At 44.1% G+C, this 21,101-nt stretch overlaps 2 protein-coding genes across 2 annotated transcripts; one reads left to right on the top strand and one right to left on the bottom strand.

Moving 5' to 3' along the window:
* On the bottom strand, positions 1 to 12,747 carry nid1a (nidogen 1a). Its single transcript, XM_079168504.1, has 20 exons — positions 12,455 to 12,747; positions 10,496 to 10,798; positions 10,192 to 10,418; positions 9,783 to 10,087; positions 9,532 to 9,672; positions 8,886 to 9,137; positions 8,392 to 8,592; positions 7,981 to 8,214; positions 7,661 to 7,798; positions 7,015 to 7,143; positions 6,011 to 6,154; positions 4,797 to 4,916; positions 4,189 to 4,416; positions 3,782 to 3,957; positions 2,987 to 3,113; positions 2,713 to 2,884; positions 2,326 to 2,483; positions 2,124 to 2,247; positions 1,217 to 1,329; positions 1 to 604 (listed from the first exon to the last, which is right to left on the bottom strand). Exons 1-20 carry the CDS (start codon positions 12,656 to 12,658, stop codon positions 474 to 476), a joined length of 3,627 nt encoding a protein of 1,208 aa, XP_079024630.1. The 5' UTR covers positions 12,659 to 12,747; the 3' UTR covers positions 1 to 473.
* A 3,973-nt stretch (positions 12,748 to 16,720) lies between these two features.
* Positions 16,721 to 20,980, top strand: gpr137ba (G protein-coupled receptor 137Ba). The gene is made up of 7 exons (XM_079168382.1): positions 16,721 to 17,475; positions 18,765 to 18,814; positions 18,945 to 19,167; positions 19,403 to 19,549; positions 19,672 to 19,800; positions 20,149 to 20,270; positions 20,381 to 20,980. The coding sequence occupies exons 1-7, from the start codon at positions 17,095 to 17,097 to the stop codon at positions 20,496 to 20,498; spliced, it is 1,170 nt and encodes a 389-aa protein (XP_079024508.1). The 5' UTR covers positions 16,721 to 17,094; the 3' UTR covers positions 20,499 to 20,980.
* The last annotated feature ends 121 nt before the right edge of the window (positions 20,981 to 21,101 follow it).

Below are 21,101 nucleotides of genomic sequence, written 5' to 3'. Positions count from 1 at the left end.
TTAGAAAAAAATGTTTATTCTTTTGCTGCCCAGCATTTAAACTCGTCCCACCAGCTTGTACAGACACTCGTCCTATTCCACAATAATACTTCAACGAGATAAACAAATCCAAACAGCCACAGTGTAACACAACTGACACCAGATGACGTCATGCATCGCTGTGATGAATTTCACATTAAATTATGTATCCCTTGAGCTTTAATCTCAGTCTATGTGCACTCAGGAAAAGACAAAATAATAGTGTTTATATTTACAATTCTCAATGTTCCGCAGTTGTGATTTCATAAAGGGAAATGTAAAAAAAAAAAAAAATGCAGATAAGCATAACACTGAGCAATAAAAGGCACAGTACGGTCACCTCTGGTTTTCAGTGGCATTTTCACCAGCTATAGTTTAGTAATGCTGAGTGGCTCCTAATTTGCGGTCAAACATCCAAACAGTGTCAACTCTCATGGCACAGCCGTCCCCCCTTCTCAGTAACCGCTGTCTCTCTCCACGCAGCCCACACCCACCGCGTTGTTGGGACATTTGCAGGAGTGGCCGTTGGGGGTCGCTAAACAGAGATGAGTACAGCCCCCGTTGTTCACGGCACAGTAGTTTTGTCCTGGAGGAAGTAAAACAAAACAAAACATACAAACTATTACAAATGTGGGCCATTCCAGGGCATTTGTATAAATCATAAGCCAGCGTAGCAAGGAACCGGCAGGAAACCGTCTCTTGACTGTTAGTTCAACAGATATACACATACTTAGAGGGAACACATAGCAAACTCCAGATGTTGGAGGCCCCTCTCCCTTGACTCCACATTCCCTGGCTTTACGCATGCAGCCTTATCTAGAAGAGACGAAAGGGCCTGGTGCTGCGCAGTAACATCAGTCATCCCTTTACTTCATGATGAGTACTAGCTGCAGAAAGCCTTGTGTTGCTTTCAGAAGCTGCCGTTCTTTTTTCTGCATTCAGAGTCCTTTACAGAGGGCACAAGACTGGGCTGCTACGTCCGGAAGAGTAGAGGGAATGGATAATAAGGCTGGCTCAAAGGTAGCCCCCTAAATGTACAAGGGTCAAGCTATTTCTAGGAATGGCTCTTTGTGGGACAGGAAGTGTAATTGCTAGGTAAATAATGCAATCAGTAAACATTTTGAAGGTTTCAAGAGCAAACATTTTAAGGGGAATTCACAGTGAAGTAAATGGCCCTGTTCCCAACTGCTATGTTTACCTGACGGACACTGTGCGTAGGCTGTGGTGATCCCATATATTTTGGTCCGTTTCTGAGGCTGGAACTCGTCTGACTCTCTGCCGGATTGGCGATCCACTGCAACCACGGCATCCCTGTCGTGAACACAATAAGCGCAAGAGTTTAGCGATCCGGGAGGATCCCAGCTTGAGAAATGTGAGCATCCTTGCCTCCCCTTGTGTTTCGTGGAAAGTCTGGGTTAGTGTAGCTTTCTGAGCCATAACTGACATAGTTTGAGTGCCTCCCCCACCGCCACCTCTCAACCTTCTCCAGCAGGGCTACAGCCTCGCAAGATCAGAGGGAGGCCCCGGGCAGGTCACTCACAGACGCTGAGGTGGAGAAATTGCAAGCAGCTGTCACTTTTTAGGATGCTTCCTCACCCTGCATACACACACACACGCGCACACAAATAGACACCCCAACCCCCGCATTTTTTGCAGTGGCTAACATACAGAATGAGGAAGAAAGAAAGCTCCACAGTCTGCAGAGAGGTCCGGAAGAACATCAAGGGCCGGTGCTTGAAGGGCGGGGAGCTTTTTGACCTCTGACTTAACCTCTCCTTCCTCTACTTTGACTGATCTGAGTTCTTACATTGCACAGTGGACCATGGATAAAGGCTGGATTATATCCTTCATTCTATAAATTCCAATGTCTGCTTATTTAAAACCATCCACATTACATCAAGGTACTCGAGACCTGGCTAAAGCCCAACCACTAAATATGCGTGTAATAACCTTGAATCATTATGTAGGCATTACACATACAAACACAAAGCATTGCCAGGTTTAATTCATTGGAATACTTAAAGCATTTTCTTTTAGTTACATCTCCTATGTTGTCATTGGATAAAAAACGACAGAAGTGTTCATGACAGTAGAAAAAGTCAAACCTCCGCCAGTCAGTGTAGTAGATGTTCCTCCCAAAAGACGTGATTCCAAAAGGGTACTGAAGCCCCTCCAGGACCTTCCTGCGGTCGCCGTGGGCCGGATGCATGCACTCCAGTTTGTGTGTGCCTGCAGACGAGAGATTACTGCTGATGAGAAGCCAGACATCATTTCATTGATGAGTCATCCGTCTGGAATCTACCGTACCTGCGTCTGCCCAGCAAAGCAGAGAGCTGTGAGAGTCGTAAGTCAAGCCATTGGGCAGGCCGAGGTCGTCTTTGACCAGCACCCTCCTGTTGGATCCATCCATGTAAGAGGTCTCGATCTTGGGGGCATCGCGGTTCCAATCGGCCCAGTAGAGATGACTGCAAGGACAGGTGTGGTGTCAGTTCACCATCAAACTCCACAGATTTTTTTTATCAGATCTTTTAAATTACTGGCAGGTTTTAACATAACACTAATTAAAACATAATGTTACTCTTCCGCCTGCAAATTTGTTTCTTCAACAGCAAAGTTGTTGCTAAGCTTTCCGTGAGTTTCCGTGAGCTTTCCGAGCAGGTAAAGGGTAAAAGTTTTATGTGAAACAACACCCACCCATTGGGAGGGTCGGTGATAATAGCGCGAGGGTTGACGAGATCAGAGTTGATAATGACGCGACGCTGGGACCCGTCCAGAGAGGCCACCTCGATGTGATCCTTCACAGAGTCCGTCCAGAACATGGTTCGTCCCAAGTGGTCGATGGCGATACCCTCTGGGCTGTCCAGATCTGATGAGAGGATACATTTTGCACATCAGTTTCTTTGTCTTATGAAAGCAGCCTCCTGATTCACAGCTGGCTGAAAGTGAAAGTATAAAAGTGAAGTGTTACCTGATCTAATGACTGCAGTGGGCTCTCCCCCCTGGATGCTGGCCTTGCTGATGGAGGGAGATGTGATTTCAGTCCAGTAGACCATTTTCTCCACACAGTCATAGGCCACTCCGATGATTACCTTCTCCTGTGGAGGGGTCAGCAAGCAACAATCTTTGAAGTGTACTTTGTTCAAAGAGTGGTCAGAGATAAAAACACGGAGCAGATGTTTTCTGGGTTTTTTTACATTAACGTCTAGACAGAAATCCAAAACAGAGTCTCACACAGAGAGTGAGTAACTCGGCCGGGCTTCACACCAGCTGCTTTGGAAATGAGCGCAACAAGAAAGTGCAGATTGCAATTCCAAAGATGTCAGACTGATGTTAGTAATTAGGGTGAATGTCACCATGTGCCTCCAATAAAGTGCAAGCAGTGAATGCATGAAGCAGATGGAGAAATGGCAACGCTGGAATTTACGTGTTGTTACGACCAAGGGAGCGGCTTGTGTAAGAGGCTGAGCTGATGTTGCATACGCAAATGAGAAACGCAAACAGACTGTCGCTTTTTTTGATTGTTTTCTCTCATATAATCTGGATCATCAGAGTTGCTATCCTCTTACATATTCACTGTGAAAGATTTCTTTACTCAGAAGTGCTTATTGTACAGCTGTGATCTTTTAATCAGCATTTGTCTGTCACGAACAGACATATAGCCAGTAAAAAATATAATTCTTTTGATACGTCATAACAAATTTTCACTAACACGAAAGCCTGTTAAAATGTCTCAGAAAAATGTTGGTAATTTCGAGACACTTACAGGGAGATGGAGGACGGCCTTGGCATCAACCTTCTTCATATCATAACCTTCCAGAGGGATGTAATCTATCCTGCCGCTCTGGGTGAACAGCAGGTGTGTTCCTTGAGGCAGGGGGTGGACGCCGGGTCGAGTGGTGGGTCCAACAGGTGGTGGTGCCACACCACCATGGTCGATACCTACCGGAGACAAACGCTGACAAATCAAGCCCTGTGGAAGGGGAACTAACCCCAAATCAGTTTAGCAACGGAAACGTTTACTGGTCGACAAAATCCTCTTTAAAGCGGAGCTGTAGAGTTTTGTTAGAGAGTTTGTGGCTGCCCATTGGTCATGCATGTTTGGTCTTTTTAATACACAGTGGGAGACACTGTGGTCCCTTGTTTTCAAGTGTTGACATGAGATGTACTCACACATTGGTCTGCTGCCAGGCCCGGAGCGAGTCCCAGGGATCTCCTGCCCGTTTCGGTCCACGCACCAGCACTGTCCCGTGCTGTCGTGGCACTGAGTGGGTTCATAGGCACCGTTCTCATCACATGTTGGGATGTACTGTCCGACGGGAGGTCGGGGGCCCCGTGGACCATACTCCGTCACACTCTGGAGACTGTCTCTGTGGGTCTCGCATCGTGTTTTTGTTCTCTCTAAAGTAAAAAAAAAAAGAAGAGCTTCAGAGTGAACACAGTCACACAGCAACATTGCCACAAACGTAGTCATAAGCTCATTTATATGTCCTGTTGTATCCTGCTTTAAATTCAGCTACAGTAATCCCTTGTAAGGCATGACAAATTCCCTTTGCTATCCAGAAGAAAATGTAAAACAGGTTCCAGCTGGCACCAATATACTCTGGCGGGGGACTCATTTCCAAGCACTCCTCATGCCCAAATGGGAGGAATAAACAATGCTTAGAATGAAAATGATCCGTCTTTTACTATTATTGAGTCGGCAACTGAATCAAAGAAAACAATGACCAAAACCGTCTGAACTCCCACGACCGATTTCCCCAAACTGAACTGAGACTTACCTTGAGAGCAGGAGAAGCCGTCACCATAGTAACCCGGCCTGCACTGGCAGGTAAATGAACCCTGGGTGTTATAACACACAGCGGCCTGATGACACCTGCCAGGCTGGCACTCGTCTATGTCTTCAGGCAGGAGAGATAGAGGGCGAAGAGAGAGAGAGAGAGAGAGAGAGAGAGAGATGGAAGAATCAGTCATAGACCGTATGAAATATGTTCCGCATGTCCGATTCTGTCGTGTCCTTTTACGGTCAGGGATCTACATTATGATCTGGGTCAGCCTGTGCCCAACAACATCAAGCTGAGGCATGGAAAGAATGGAAACCACGAATGAGTGCTGCTGAGGACCAGACAAAGAAACTAGAAGCCGACTCAGGACCGCCATCTGCTTTTCATGTTTCACTGCTCAAACGCTGCAGATGTATTTTGTAGGCAATCTCACTTCCCCCGGTCCTGAGCAGATGGTTTAACAGTTATAGCCTCAAGGTCCATGTGATGGATTTGAAATCTGGACTACTGGATTGGATTTTCCATTTAGCCTGTTGACTAGAAATACTTCACATTAATAACATTAACATGAACATTACATTTTAAAAACATGTCATATGATTTTGGATTGAACCACGTCATGCACGCAGCCATTGGTTTCTTGTTTTTTGTTGATCATCATCACATGATCGTCACTCGATACCTGAGGATGAATATCCAACAACATTTTCATTGCCAGAAGCTCTTATAATCTATGTGCTATGTCCTTGTCAGCTCATGTTTTATCTTCCTCTACGATGATGGTCTGAGTGACAACATCGCTCATCATTGCAAAGCTTTTTTGGCAGCAAACTCAGGAAATCTCACGATTCACATTTTCCTCACAGACACCAACAAGTACAAAGCCTGTAGTGTTCCACAGGTATAATTACAGACTTTTACAGTTTAATTAAAAGATAAGTCTTAAAATGTACAAAGCTCAAATGGCTACAACAATTAGTAATTTACGGGCTAAAATGTGCAAAACCACGTATACAGTTCTGTAAGTGTAATGTCAGGATAATAAACGCTAAAGCTATGTGCTAACAGTAATTGGTTCTAATATACCACGAGCACTGTACTTTACTGTATTTGAATTAGATGCAATAATGACTCATTAATGTTGTGCATTCCGCAACATTTGAATAGATATTCTGTAACAAAAGCATATATCCAGTGTCTCTATGCAGTACCTTGGCAGACTCTGCCGTCTCCTATGAACCCTGGCAGGCAGGAGCAGATGTAGGACGAGCCTCCGCTGTAGCTGCACTGAGCGCGCTCAGGAATGTCACAGTTATGGGTTTCTTCTTCACAGGCGTCCACAGGTCGATTAACCTCTGAGGAGAAGAAGAAATACTCTGATATGTTAGAGCATGTCATAAAATGACCAGACATCACATAAAACTCTGAACAGTGAAACGTTTGTTAAATTTTGCCACAATGCTTTTTGTCATTTTTATTTAAGTGAACTTATCTTAGGAACAGTTCAATATTTTGGTATACGTATATATTTATTCACTCTCTTGCCGAGAGCTAGATGAGAAGATCGGTACCACTCGCATGATAGATATAAGGCTTCTCCCAGCAGTCGGTTAGCTTAGCGTAGCATAAAGACGAGAAACAGGGTGAAACAGCTAGCCTATGCTTATTGTATGGATTAAACAAACAAGACACAACAAGTGAATTCGTGATCTTCAGAGGTGCTGGTAGGCAAATTTGCTAACTCTCTTCTAACTCAAGGCAAGAGAGCAAATAAGCCTATTTCCAAAAATGCTGTACTATTCCTTTAATATATGTAGGTTACAGCTGGGGACAGACAGCTGATGACTAAGTGAGAAGAGAATATTCAGGTCGGTTTAGTCTTTCTCACTACTTTCACGTGACTATTTCAAGAAGGTGTATTATTTGACCTGGGCCTGATGAACACACACGCACACGGACACAGACACATTGTGGACCTAAAGCCCAAGCACACTTTCTACTAGATAATCTCTGAAATGATAATGCCACTGCACCAGTCAGTTCAAAGTTGTATGAGTGTCATTATGTTCACATGTGTTTTATCTGGCTCACCCTGGCCTACTTGATATGTTCATGCATTATGTTACAGTTTATGTCTGAACACTGCACATCCCAACGACCAGGTGAGATTTCTGAAATATATAATTGTACCCGGCAGTGAACAAACAATACTTACCAGTGCAGGTCTGGCCATCATTGCCAAACTGATACCCATCTTCGCATTCACAGCGGAAGGTCCCGGGCTGGTTGTTGCAGATGGCGTGGGAGCGACAGATCTGAGGATTGTCTCTGCACTCGTCAACGTCTGATAAAGAGAAGAGCCAATTATCATATGCTAATAACGGCAACCGTGTTTAAGTTTGAGGCTCTGAATTCGGGATTTGGGATCAGTGTCCTTCATTATCAGATGGAGATCAGAGGAGAGAGCCTTGATTAGGTTTCTTAATTACAAATGTTTCAAGATAGCATCTGTCTGAGATACTTCCTTCCTGTTTTCACTGCATGTGCCTCAGAGCTCTTCCTGTCTGGTCTCGCATACAAAAGACTCATGGTTGCATAGAGCATGGACCGCAGTACATCCGCTATCCTGGTCTGGGAGTGTGGGAGACTTTGTTTCCCATGTGATACTCCCTCTGCTAATTGGTTAGATTGCCCAGTTCCCCAGGAAGGAAGGCTTTAGAAAGTCTGGGTCAATCAAATGATGGCTCTAAACAGATGTGGAAACTGTTTGAGTTCAAATACATTAATGGTGAGAATCTTTATTGCTCAAAACAATGGAAACAAAGGTCCCTTTTTCGTGTCACATCATGTGTCATTCTTACCATAACATGTGCGACCATCACCGTTGAAGCCAGTCGCACACTCGCAGGTGAACTGATTTCCCTCTCCAGGTCGGCACACGGCGTTGGTGTCACAGCCGTGTCTTCCAGTGAAACACGGGTTCTCCTCTGGCTGCCCTCCTGGGAATTAAGGGTGTATTTTAGGACAATCTTACCATTATAATAAATGATATGAAATAAAATAAGCCATAACATTTAATAAAACCAGTCCTTGGTCAGGATGTAATACTGTATGTTGCTCTCCAGGAAGGAAGTGTGCGCAGACCAAAACAGGAAGACAAAAATAATCTCCATGACCTCACCGTTGATATCCCCGATCTTGTTGCTCATGGCGAACCGGATGAGTTCATTATCAGCATTGTACAGGACAAAGACTTGGTCCACGCTGAGCATCTGAGTTGGTTTCATGTCTCTCAGAGACTCGCCATGCTGGCAGCTCTTGAAGGTGATGGTCTGACGCCACTGGTACGTCCTGGTGTAAGTGGAGCCATCAGGCAAGCTCACTTCGTAGTCCCGAGTGGAGGATGAAGTGACCACTGGAAGGTGCGATAGGCAGGTAAGAAGCAAGTAGATGACTCGTTAGTTCTCTGAATGGTTTAGTTATGATTACAAAAGCAGAAAAGAGGTTTGGACAAGTGCAAAACAACAGGAGGAACAAGCCACCGACATTTTCATTCAAAACAAAGTGAGTCTCTGTTCGAGCTGTATCTCACAGTTTCTGGTGTACTGGTAGACCTCAGAATAAGGGCTGATCTTCACAGTGGAGCCAAGAGGCACCTCAGGGACCCGGCCTTCCAGGGTGGTGCTCACCGCCAGGTGGTCGTGCTCATCGATGCCTTTGAACTCCTGCCTGATGGTCAGCTTCTCATTCCCTGGCAGAAAGGTCACCTCAGCCTGCCGTGTGAACTCCCCCCCTACAGAGGACAGAGAAGAGGAGGTTAACTTTAAGACCCTGGCCCTGGATGAACTTTGGCTCGCCGCCTTCTGTCACAGCTGAAGTAACCTGAGGGGAATTCGGCTGGACAGAGTGAGTAAAACTGCAGCTGTATGGCAAACTGCTTGTAGCAGCGTTGACATTTGTTTACAGAGATTTAGAATATTCAGTTATGTCATTTTCTAACCAAGTGAAGCATGAGAAAAACACACGAAAAGCGAGGCGAGGCGTCACAGATATTATTTGGTGCAGTTGTAGAAATATTTCTCTCACCAATAATACTGAAGCCATTCCTAAAGCCAGGCTGCTCCAAAGCAAACGCCCACCCAATCACACCACCAAGGGCCGACAGGGGCAGCAGTGAGGGCCCAACGGTGTTAGGGATGTCACTGATGGCCACGTAGGAACGGCCATCGTTTACCACAACGTATGAGTGGAGGTCGTTGCTGGTGAACTCCACTGGAGAAGCAGAGACGCCCACATACACTTTTCCATACACTTTGCCATTCATCCTCTGTGGCTTTCCTGCAAAAACAAACCAAACACCAGATCTTAACACATACATTTTCCCAGTTTGCTATAAGAATTTCAGGAGTAACGTTCGTGTAATGGTCAATTATATAATACACTGAACATTTAAATTAGGAAAAGAAATACAGCTGAAAATACAAGATCTTTTAAGTCTTAAGTGTGTCACATGAATAGGATATTGAGCTGGGGAACATGGGACCATTGGGACACAGATAATAAAAGCATCACAATATGTCATAGTATTTTATATTTACTGTTATTGCAAATCAAAACATCAGCTCATGGAATGTGACAAGAAACTGTCAAAAAACATTGCCATAGGCACATATTTAACCAAACCCACTTCTCTCCATTTTCTTGAAGCAGTAAAGAATGAACAAACACTTACCCTCTGCAACACACTGTATCCCATTGCCATAGAAGCCAGGTCTGCAGTTGCAGCAGTATCCACTGGAGTGGTCCCTGCAGTCAGCAAACTGGGAGCACTTATTCCTATTGCTCGCACATGTCCCCAGGTTGTATGAGAACACTGAAAACAGGGACAAACATGGTAAGAATGTGGCAGGAACGGCTAATTGATTAAACACCTAGAATTGTCCAACTATGATAAGCAAGGAGCCTTTTCTCCTGTGGACTCACCGTCTACATTTATATCTGTGTCGTCCACCACCAAGACTTCTGGGTAGTCAGGCTGATGTGGCTGGTACTGAATTGGGTGGACTTCGATCTGCACCCTCTCTGGCTCATAAGGAGGCTCCAGCGCTATCTGTCCGTTAGTATACACAGTCCTCCTTGCATCAGCTTCCTCCTCATCCCCCTCAGTGGGCGCCTGTGGCGCGGCCTCGGTGGGCAGGTCAGTGACCTCACCTGGAGCCACGTTGGTGAAATAGGGAGACGTTCCAATCTCATACACCCATAAACCCCGCAGACCAGAGTTGGTCTCTCTATAAGGAGAAAAGAGACTTTTACAGTCACTGTTCTTAAAACATTATACAAACACAGCAACACAATGGCAGGAAATGGTTATTGCTGCCATTGGTTGACTTACTCTGCTAAATCCGTGATGGAATCCTCGCCATCAGTGGTGGTGCGGTAGTATGGCCCCTGACTGGAAAACAGGAAACCCTGGACCAAACCCTTACTGAAGCCAGCGTGCATGACCGCACTGCCGCCTTGCACAGGCGTGGAGGAAAACTGCATCCCGTCCCTTGCATACAGGACAATAGCGTACGATGCAGTCTCCAGGGACGCAATAACCAGCTGGAAGGTGTTTCTCTGTGTGATAAAACATTAGAGAGTACGTAAATGACAAGTTACACCACGGATCACTTGAATTACCATGTGATGCTCACCTTCTTGTCAATGCCATCTCCTCTGCTTGGAGGTTCATGGGTGGCGACATTAACCCAGGTGACCACCACAGCATTGGTGGGATTGACTTCGTCATCCTCGGGGAAGGCCCCGTTGATGTACTGGGCCGCTCGAGCTAGAACATCAGGACTGGAGTCTTGACGGAAGAAAACTTTCCCCACACCATCACTGGTGTCCAGGTCTCCTTGCAGAGCTGCAATCATGCCAAATTTTGGGGGCATTTTGCCAAGATATGTCGACTCGCTTGTTGGCTGTGCTGTGGCAATGAACCCATTGGTGTTGATCTGAAATTAAAGGCTCAAGTTAGTCATGGGGATAACAAGGAGTGAGATGACTGTGACACTGTGTGGCCGTCTTTATAGTAACCAGGATAACAACGCATGAAGAACTGTTTCACATCAGAGGTGAACCCGGTCCAGTCTGACCCACTTTGATCTTTATTCCACACTCATTAGACTAATGATCCGAGTCAGCTGCCATGTCCTACAAAGGCTCTAATGAACAAAGAAGATGCCATTTAACACAGATTTCACACACTTAAGTTTTAACATGAACACATGCAGGGCTTGTAAATAAAGACAAGCTGGGCTTATGTCAAAAACACACACAGTGCACATGGGGCTCCGTTCCAGAGCAAAACAAGAGCACTATTGCTGGCCCGGGCCACACTGTTTCCTGTCCCTGCCCCTTGACGAGCAGCCCCAGAGAGCCCAAAGATTGCACACTAATCTTCATTACAGAAACTTCCTGCCAAAATGGAAGATAGAGCTGGGAAACTGATCATGGAGTCTGATCTCGCAGACATGGTGCAGAGAGAGATCTTTAAGGTTTGTGGGATATGAATCACACTCAGAAGGAGACGATGAAACCTTCTAATGATTAGATAAAAGGTTTTTTTCTATAACCATGTCTGGTGTTAAAGGCATTACTGTTCCCCTTTAGGGCATAGATAGTTCAGGGACTGTCTCGTAAATGAAAAAACTAAAATCTTCAGGCCATATTGACTAACTTATAACTTATAAGTAGTCAGCGGTTGGGAAACCCCCCCCCCCCCCCCCCCCAGATTGATTTACTCTCAACCTCAGGCTCTTGCCTCAGCTCAGCTCTGCTCCCTGGGTGAGATTGGACATGTAACGGTTCCATTAGCGACAAATTAAAATTCACTGATCAAAGAGGAAGTTGTTATCAAAACAGAAATAATGATTACTGCTTCATCGAGTATAGGCTAAACTAACTTTATTAAAAATAAAACACAAACACAAAGCTTCATCAGATGTTGAGTTCCTGCAGCACAATTAACACAGAGATGCAGCACTTTCTTTGAAGAGAAGACTTTGTATGTCCAATACAATGGTGCAGCTTTCAGCTAAATGTTGCTCTTGGGTGTTTTCAAGTCATTTGAAAGCTCCACATGGTTACTGAAAACAGCAAATAATAATCACATGAATCCTCTGAGAATTAACTAGGTAACAGACTAACCTCCAAAGTCACTCTTTTGCACAGTTTATTATCTAAATATTGCTGGAACTCAATATTTTAAACATATATGTTTGTTCCATAAAAGCATCTCTTAGTTATAAGAGATACTCACAGTTATGTGACATCAAAATGTTTGGGTTGGATTGCAAAACAAGGACTCTGGTCAGTGTGTCAACGGTAAAATGATAATCTCAGGGGAAGCCGAAACCACAAGATACAGCAGCCTCTGTGATAAGCAAATCAATATTAACACATAGTCCAGAGCATTCTCCGCCCCAGATACATTTTGCAACTTCCATGTATTGTTTAAGATTGTAGCTATTGAACCCTTTTCACCATAACTACCCGGGTTTTCTAGGCTATGCGCAATTGCGCAAGATCGTTGGACAGTCCTGACCACAACTCCCAAGCGTTTGTGTTCAAATGACAATGTTGGTGTGCCAAGTTGAGGTTTGACTTACGAAGATGCTGTCGAAAGTGCCATCGTAAAACAACACTGGCCTGTCCAGTTCAAGTCGGTGCGTCCGGTCATTCCCCGCTTCCAGTAACTGGTCCCTTGCGCTTGGACCGAAGGGAAAAAGCTCCCCCCGCGTTATGCTCTGCACCGACGCCACGAATCCGAGAAAACTCGCACAGACGAGCCATCCTTGCTGCTGCCAACCCATTGTTCGTGTTTCAGGAGCAGTTTAGCGGTCCTGTGGTTTGTCCAAGCCAGGTTACTGGGAGAGTGACGCACGGGCTCCGCTGAAGAAAGTTCAGTCAAAGTTTTGGCGGAACGTGGGGCGGAGTTGAGAGGGGCGCCGAGAGCTGCAGCTTTCATTAAACCACCGACACTGGAGGGAGAAATAAGAGGTAGCCTATATGCTTTTCTTTTCATGCTGTTACTCCAACAAATTCCTGAAGTGATGTGGTAATGACTGTATAAGATCTGGGTCAGTTCATTGACATCTGTAGTGATGGCGTTTGGTCCACTTAGAAAAGACGAAGCATTTCCGTTAGAAAGGTTGGTTGAGGACAGAAGTGGCCAATGAGGTCACATTCACATCACATCACTGCATTTAAAACCTGACCTGCAGCTCAGTGTCTTAGTATTGCCAAAACATCAGAGAGCAGCCATCAGTGTTTGGACGATAAGGTATAAAACACAGGGGCCACTGTGTTGGAGGTCCAAGTGTCTCCAGAGGGACAACACTGGGCTGTATTAGCAGATCTGGACACAGGCCAAGGGGCCATCAGAGCATAGACATCAGAGCATGGACCAGTTACCAGCAACAGAGCCCCATGGCCGGTTTGATTGAAACATTATGTAAAGGACAACATCACAGAGCACTGTACCATACACTAATCATTTGAGGTATCCCGCTGCGGCTATCAGACTGGACTCCAGCTGGGATAATGAGGGGCGTGCTGGTAATATGGTTCTGTTTCTGCCCTGCTAACGGACGCACTTTGGTCCACTCATCTGAACAAATGCTGGCCACATTGCCAGAACATTTTAATATGAGTATTCATGGTTCCCATGATTCCTCATGATTTGTTGTGACCTCTGACCTTTTGTTTGGCACTAACATCAGCCGAAAATAGCTTTTGCCAACACTTTGGTCCATAACAATGAGCTTTGAAAATGAAATTAGGTAACATATGACCTCTGAATGAAGGACAATATTCCTCACTAAATTAAATATGGACATTTGTAATCCCCAGATAAGAATTAAGAATGTTTTTGTGACACCCTGACCTTTTCCAAAGTCCACCCTGTGTGTCAAAAGAGATATCAAAACTGAAAGTACAGATTGTGCATCATGGATCTTTCCCTGCCTGGGGACCACCCACATAACAGAATGTGTAAGATTGCCAAAGCTGAGAGAATGAAAATGCATGTTATTTTATTGCACAAAATTACGTTTATTTTTGATGTTTTTTCTCTTATTTTTGCTTTTGAAGTAGTGGATATTTTCACCTCCGGCCTCTGAAAAACTTGAACTGAAATCTTTTTTCTTGTGTTAAAAAATGAAAAAATCAAAATGAATCTTGTCAAACTGCTGACACTTCAGATCATCCAGGCTGAAGACGGGACTTGTGACAAAGGGTCCTCAGTAGACATTAGTTAGTTTTAAGGGATCACAAGGCAAATAGCTTAGGAACCACAGAGGATGAGAGTTTTGTGTTCACTTTTGTGGAGCTTCTCTCTTGCACCACCCTCGGGTCAAAATATACAATGACCATATTGTTGTGAAACTTACTGGGTACATTTATGTTTTTCTTTAGCATCTCCCTCAGGGCAAACCTCTACTAGTGGAGCTTTAAGATGAGCTTTTCAAACACAAAGACTGGAATCAGAAATAATTTAAATTTTAAATGTAAGATACCATGCAGAAACATCTATCTGGATGTCGTTGATGGATTTTAAATACTAAGCTGGAACCCGTAGTATTTTGGAAAGAGACCATAAGAGAATTAAATACTGCATATTTATTTCCGTTGGTTTCCTTTCTTTTTAATTGTCTCATCTGATTCTCTGTTACATTATTTCTCCCACTTTGAATCCCTCCCAGCCTTTCCATCTTTATACGGTCGAATGGCTCCACCTTCTGATCATTTGTATGAAGTTTGCATTTGTGGTTTATGAATATATTCTCCAGAGAATTAAAAGGTTTTCAGAGATTAACACAAATCTATATACATACAGTAGGAACATCAACACCATAGATGTATATGTATTTGTTTATTTTATTATTCAACAAAATATGCCCAAAATGTTTTTTCAAGGATGTTGAATAGAGAGAACCAATTTATCTGAAGTGTTATCAGCACAGGAAACAGATTCATAATAACTGCAGATCTCGCCATCAGTGCTTCTAAGCATGAAACTAATCGTAGTCCCCCAAATGGTGACAGCTGTCTTCATATGAATATAATATCTGTCAATATTCACTGCACTTAAATGGCGATGCACTACTGTAGGGCCCGTGTTGGACACTCAGTGGCTGATGGGATATTTTCCTCGGGACCACTGATGTGTTGAGTGAGTTATCTCTGAGTGTGTTGCCTGGAAACCAGCAGTGGACCTGGATCTGATCAGTTTGATAATCAGACTGAAGTGCCATTTTTGTCACCACTCTATTATTTTTTATTTTTTTTATTCACAGACAAAACAGGAGACGTGGGCGATTTGAAGGGCTGGAGCCGGGATGAGGAAACTCTGGGAACAAACAACACATTACATGTTTTGTATATTTTTTTTGACTAAATATGTTGCTTCCGTATCTAAAAGGCTCTCAGCTACGTGTCCACCATTATTAAATAGTGTGTGTTTCCTGAAAACAGAGACATAAAAGGAAGTACACAATGATGTAATTGAATTCATTTCTCCATCTCACACTTTAGAGGCCAACGTTTTAAAGGATATCTTAATAATGTGGCTGACAGTATCCGGCCTGGTGTGGTGCTGGGTGGTAGTGTCCCCGTGTGCAAAAAGATTAACGTTTCACAGCAGTCAAAGGGGAGCTGGAGTGACCTCCATCCTTGGCCTTCCTCATGTTCACATGCCCCAGTCCTGTGAAACACAAACAAGAAAAACAGCTACCACGAACCATAACAAGCTTCACTGAAGTTTGAGTGCTGATTAGACTTCTTCTTGGATCGTAAAGCAAATTCTGCTTCTCTAAACAGACATGAAGTACTCTTGGTTTGAATTAAAGGGGAACTCTGGTGATTTTACACATTGAGATCAGTTTCTTTGTCATGAGGAGAACTACTCACTGCTACAACAGCTTTCTAAAGTCCAAGAAAGCAACCCTGGTGTTTCCCGAACAGAGAGGGTCCAATTCAAAATGCTACTGATTTGAATTTGTAGGATCCAGTATTTTTTTTTTTTTTATATTCCGGATAAAAAGTCTTAATGAGTTGACTTCTGCTGCATTAATGTGACCATTATTTAACCATTTAATATCATGTCAAGGCTGGATTACAAACTGGGCAAAGCGGGCCACTTCCCCGGGGCCCCCAGACTCGCTCCTTTGACCGTCAAGACTCCAGGTGGCAATTACATTGTGATGATTAGATTAATTGATCGATAAAAGGTTAATACAGTAATAAAACGCTATGGTACAACTTTAATGTATAGAAGTTGATGATTAGGGATATTTTATTAATTAATATGTGTGAAGATACTACAAACGCTTCTGGTTAATTCTGTCTCTGGGTTATTTTTTTTAATTGCGCGACCTCACACAACCCCAATTATAATTTCATTTTGCAGTCACCAGTGCTTTTTGTTGTGCTTTAGCTCCAGTTCTAATATAATATTTCAGTATTTTTAATCAACTTAGAACTTGAATATAATATGAACAACAATGATATAGTACACTTTTAGTATTTAACACTGTCACTCTATCTTTTACAGCAATTTCTGCTACAATACGTGTTATCTTCTGAAGTGATTCTAGTGTTATGATTCCTGTTTTTACTGTAGGCCTACGCACACAGTTCGTGAAGACGTTGTATATATTGTTTATGAACTCACCCGTGTTGAATGATGGTGATTTTGGATGTGATATTTTGTCATGCAACTTGATAAAATGAAAGTAAATCTGAGACGCTCTCTGGGGATCAGAGCAGCGGTGGGAAGCCCCATCGCAGGGTTAAAGGTACAGTAGCGTGCGTCAGCTGATGCGTAGCGTCACGTAATGAGTGCGCGCGGGGGGCTGGAGGGGGCGGAGGCTGGTCCTCCTCTCCTCGCGCTGAGCTCCTCGCGGCAGGCTGCTCTCAGCAGCTTCCTGCCCCGCCGCCGTCCCTGACAAACGGCTCATTCTCATCACTGATCATGTGCCTCGCTCGCTGGCTGTCTGTGGCTCCGCAGCAGGAAGTTAGCCTTGTTTTCTTTTCTCCCTCCTCTTGACAGCCACATTCACAGCATTATTACTTCACTCTCAACTTTTTTCTTTATTTATTTTTTTGGCCGCGGCTCTCACCTCTCCTTTCTGCGGTACGCGACAGCCGAGAGGCTGGCTCTGTGAAGCCAGAGACCCGGCGGCCAACACCGGCCAGAGGAACCCCACCGCTCCGCTCCCTCCTCCCCACGGCCAGGGAGAGCAGGTTCATGGAGGCCCCGCTGGAGGAGAAGGAGCCGTCGCCGATGGGCAGGTCCCTGCCTCTGCCTACCTTGAGTCCGGCCGTGCCCACCTACGTCACGCTGGGCCTGACGGTGGTCTACACCGTCTTCTACTCCATCCTCTTCATCTTCGTCTACGTGCAGCTCTGGCTGGTCCTGCGCTACCGACACAAGCGCTTCAGCTACCAGACCGCGTTCCTGTCGCTGTGCCTGCTGTGGTCGGCCCTGCGCACCGTGCTCTTCTCCTTCTACTTCCAGAACTTTGTCACGGCCAACACCTTGGGCCCGTTCCCCTTCTGGCTGCTGTACTGCTTCCCCGTCTGCCTCCAGTTCTTCACACTGAGTCTCATGAACCTTTACCTCGCACAGGTGAGTTACAGGCCGGGGAGCTGTTCATACAACCGCAGGGTTTCATGTAGTGGCAGCATGTGTTTTCTCTGTAATGCGAGGACAGTGTTTGGATTATTTAGTCCTAAATATATCTGATTTAGAGCCCCCCTCCACTCAAACATGTGCTGTGGTTGTTGCTGCTTCATCTGGATGTTTGTCCTTCACTGTGCACAGTGGTGTGTGAGCAGTTTCACACTATGAGGGACAGTTTCTCAGCTTAAGTCTGAGTTTAAGAGGAGTGGTAGCTGTTAGCCCACAGCAGGATCTTACTGGTTTGGAAGTCAATATGCAACTTATACATGTGTGTGGAAACCTGAAACCTCCAGTGTCATAAAACATGTCTGTTAAACACACTTCCGTCATGTGAACTAGTGCCTGAAACCAAAATATAAAATGGCTCCTGGTGATAACATGACATTGAACAGAATACAATCATTAGTTCAAATAAAAACCATTAAACTAGAGCTGAGCATTTGGTTTAAATACCACAACAATATTAAGAATAGTTTATAACTAATGAGTATTTCCTGCAATTTATTATTCTTTTGATTAAAAAAATAATAATAATCATTATATTAATGAAGCTAGCTGATCTCAATGTGCTGCTTTCACGTGTTTTTCGAACCAACCAGCAATTGTTTCACATTTTTGGGACACCTGATTATCACGATTCATGTTCTGTTAATCAACTACTCATTTCAGCTCTAAATGTGAATACATGTATACATATTTTCATATTTAGGTATGTATTGATATATGTATATGTATGTGACATATGTGTGACATATATGTGACATATGTATGTATGTATTGATGTTCAGAGCAATGAACATCAGTAAAACGGGTTAAAACAAAACATTTAAATACAATTTGTGACTTTTTGATTTGAAAAATTGATCAAATCAATAATACGACATGATAACACAGGTATCCCGCTGCAGTGAATACGTCTGACGTGACGCTCTAATAGTCACTAATGTTAACAGCATCGGATAGCAAGGACCCAATTGCACCTGCTGACTAAATCTCTGGCCTCCAGCTTATTTTTAGCGTAACTCTCTTGTGCTGATTTGAGTCACAGTTGAGAGTGCGACACAAAATCATTAGAGCACTGTGCTGTGTGAACACTGTGCATCCAATGTTCAACACTGCGAGGTTCCTGTTTTTAGAAGAACGGGTCTTGTTTTTTGTTCGAGCGAGAATACAGAAGTGAAAGTCGGGCGCCTAAATAGCCTGACACTGACGCAGTAACTGATTTCTTTTCACAGGTCGTTTTCAAGGCAAAGTCTAAATACGCACCAGAGCTGTTGAGATACAGGTAAGATCAGACTGTGACTCAATGTCATTCACCATTCAGCTATATTTGTCTGTGATTTTTACATCTTTAACAGTAACAGTACTTAAAAAAAGTGACTTTTGAGGTGAATAATCTTTCCCGTGGTCCTCAGGCTGCCTCTGTACCTGCTCTTCCTGTTCATCAGCCTGGTGTTTCTAGTAGTGAATCTGGTGTGTGCCCTGCTGGTGAGGATGACCTCTGCAGAAGCTCACACCATCGTGCTGGTGAGGGTCGCCATCAACGACACGCTTTTTGTCCTGTGTGCCGTCTCGCTCTCCGTGTGTCTCTACAAGGTCGCTAAGATGTCGCTGGCCAACATTTACCTGGAATCCAAAGTAAGAAACATGTCCCTGTCCTGTGTGGCACTGAGAGGAACATGTGTGTGGGGTGTTTTGTTTCATAGTGATTTGTGTGTTCCTTCTTCATATCATTTATGCTGGTTGTACTTCACAAGCCAGCAAATCCAAAATGTGGTCACAGCTATTCCAACCTCCAGTTTCCCAGTAGTGTCTCTATGATTTCATCAAAAACATTTGATCATTTCTCATTTCCTCCTCATCACCTGTGCAGGGGACGTCAGTGTGCCAGGTGACCGTTATAGGAGTCATCGTCATCCTCCTGTACTCTTCCAGGGCCTGCTACAATCTGGTCGTCCTGGGACTCTCAAACAAGAGCATCAACTCCTTTGACTACGACTGGTACAACGTTTCAGACCAGGTGAACCTGCAGACTTTATTTTTTGTTTTTGGGCCTTATTGGTCGTTGCTTCCCTTGTGAGGACTGTGGGTGTGACTGTGAGTGTTCTAATAGTGAACATGTCGTGTTGTGTGTTTTTTCAGGCAGATTTACGGTCGACTCTGGGCGACGCCGGCTACATCGTCTTCGGAGTGATCTTGTTCGTGTGGGAGCTGCTCCCCACCTCTCTCATGGTTTTCTTCTTCAGAGTTCGGCAGCCAGATCTAGACAGGGTGAGCCAGCACGAGCACGCACTCACCTCGGCTAGTGTTTACCAACCTGCGGGGGGGGGTCGGGGAATCCTCCCCTGGGGTCACAAGATGAATCTGAGGGGGTCACGAGGTTGTTTGTAGTAAAATCAGATACGTCATACTGTAGTTCAACTACAGAAAGAGCCTGTTTCTGTCTTGTGACAGTTTTGTAATATTTAGCCAAGTTAAAAAGGAAAGTCACTTGTGGTCATGAGGCAAACCGGTTGGGGCCGTCCTGAGCTACAGGCTACAGATGTGAAATACAGTCTAAATGTTTTATAATGTGAGACTGCGATATCTTACCTGTATTGTGTTGTTGGTGTCCTGCAGAGTGGCTCTGGGCTTCCTGGTCACGTCTTCTCCTCCAGGGCTTATTTCTTCGACAACCCGCGGCGCTACGACAGCGACGATGACCTGGCGTGGAACGTCATGCCTCACAACATCCAAGCCAGGTAAAAAACAACAACAACAACAAAAACACCACGATCTAATCACCAAAATACTGTACATCAAGTAGGAATGAGAAGTCAGAAATGGGCGTTGTTGAATTTTGATTCTCCAGTCTGGCCGCTGACGGTTACGAGTGGGGGAGCGAGAGCAGCAGCAGCATCGCCGCCTACATCGGAGGAGACGACGGCAACCTCCTCCCACCTCCTCCAGAGGAGCTCGGCCACTACTGACCGGAGTTCACAGCGACTCCTGCCGACTCGTGGCTTTGTCCTCTTACTTGTATATTTTTGCACAGTCTCTCTGAGCGAGAGAGGCACATGGGGTCGCCCTCTGCTCGACACATTCAGTCTTCTATTTTGTCTAGAGAAGAAGAAGAACTAAGAGACTTTTCGGCCAGTTTATGAAGGTCCACTGATGGGACGTTGATTTTTGCACACTCCTTGTACAAAGTGAGCTAATGTTAAACTGCTTTAAAACATTTTCATTGTATAGTTTATATTGAATACTGCTTAATATATTTCCTGACTTTTGTAATATGAACTCTATATCTATTTTATGTACCGTGTTCTTTTTCATACATATTTGTTTATATAGAGATATTCATTTAATTCATATTAAAACAGTATAAATACTGTGAAAGATGCAGTTCATTTCTAACAATATATGAACACTTTATTGATGAATAGGTTGCACATGCTTTTTTATATATATATATATATATATATATATATATATATATATATATATATATATATATATATATATATATATATATATATATATATATATATATATATATATATATATATATAATATCCCTATTTTTTCCCACT

Source organism: Pholis gunnellus (genome assembly GCF_910591455.1).
Source record: "Pholis gunnellus genome assembly, chromosome: 11".
Classification (NCBI taxonomy): domain Eukaryota; kingdom Metazoa; phylum Chordata; class Actinopteri; order Perciformes; family Pholidae; genus Pholis; species Pholis gunnellus.
Note: the sequence above shows the minus strand (reverse complement) of the source record. Positions and strands in the feature narration are given on the sequence as shown.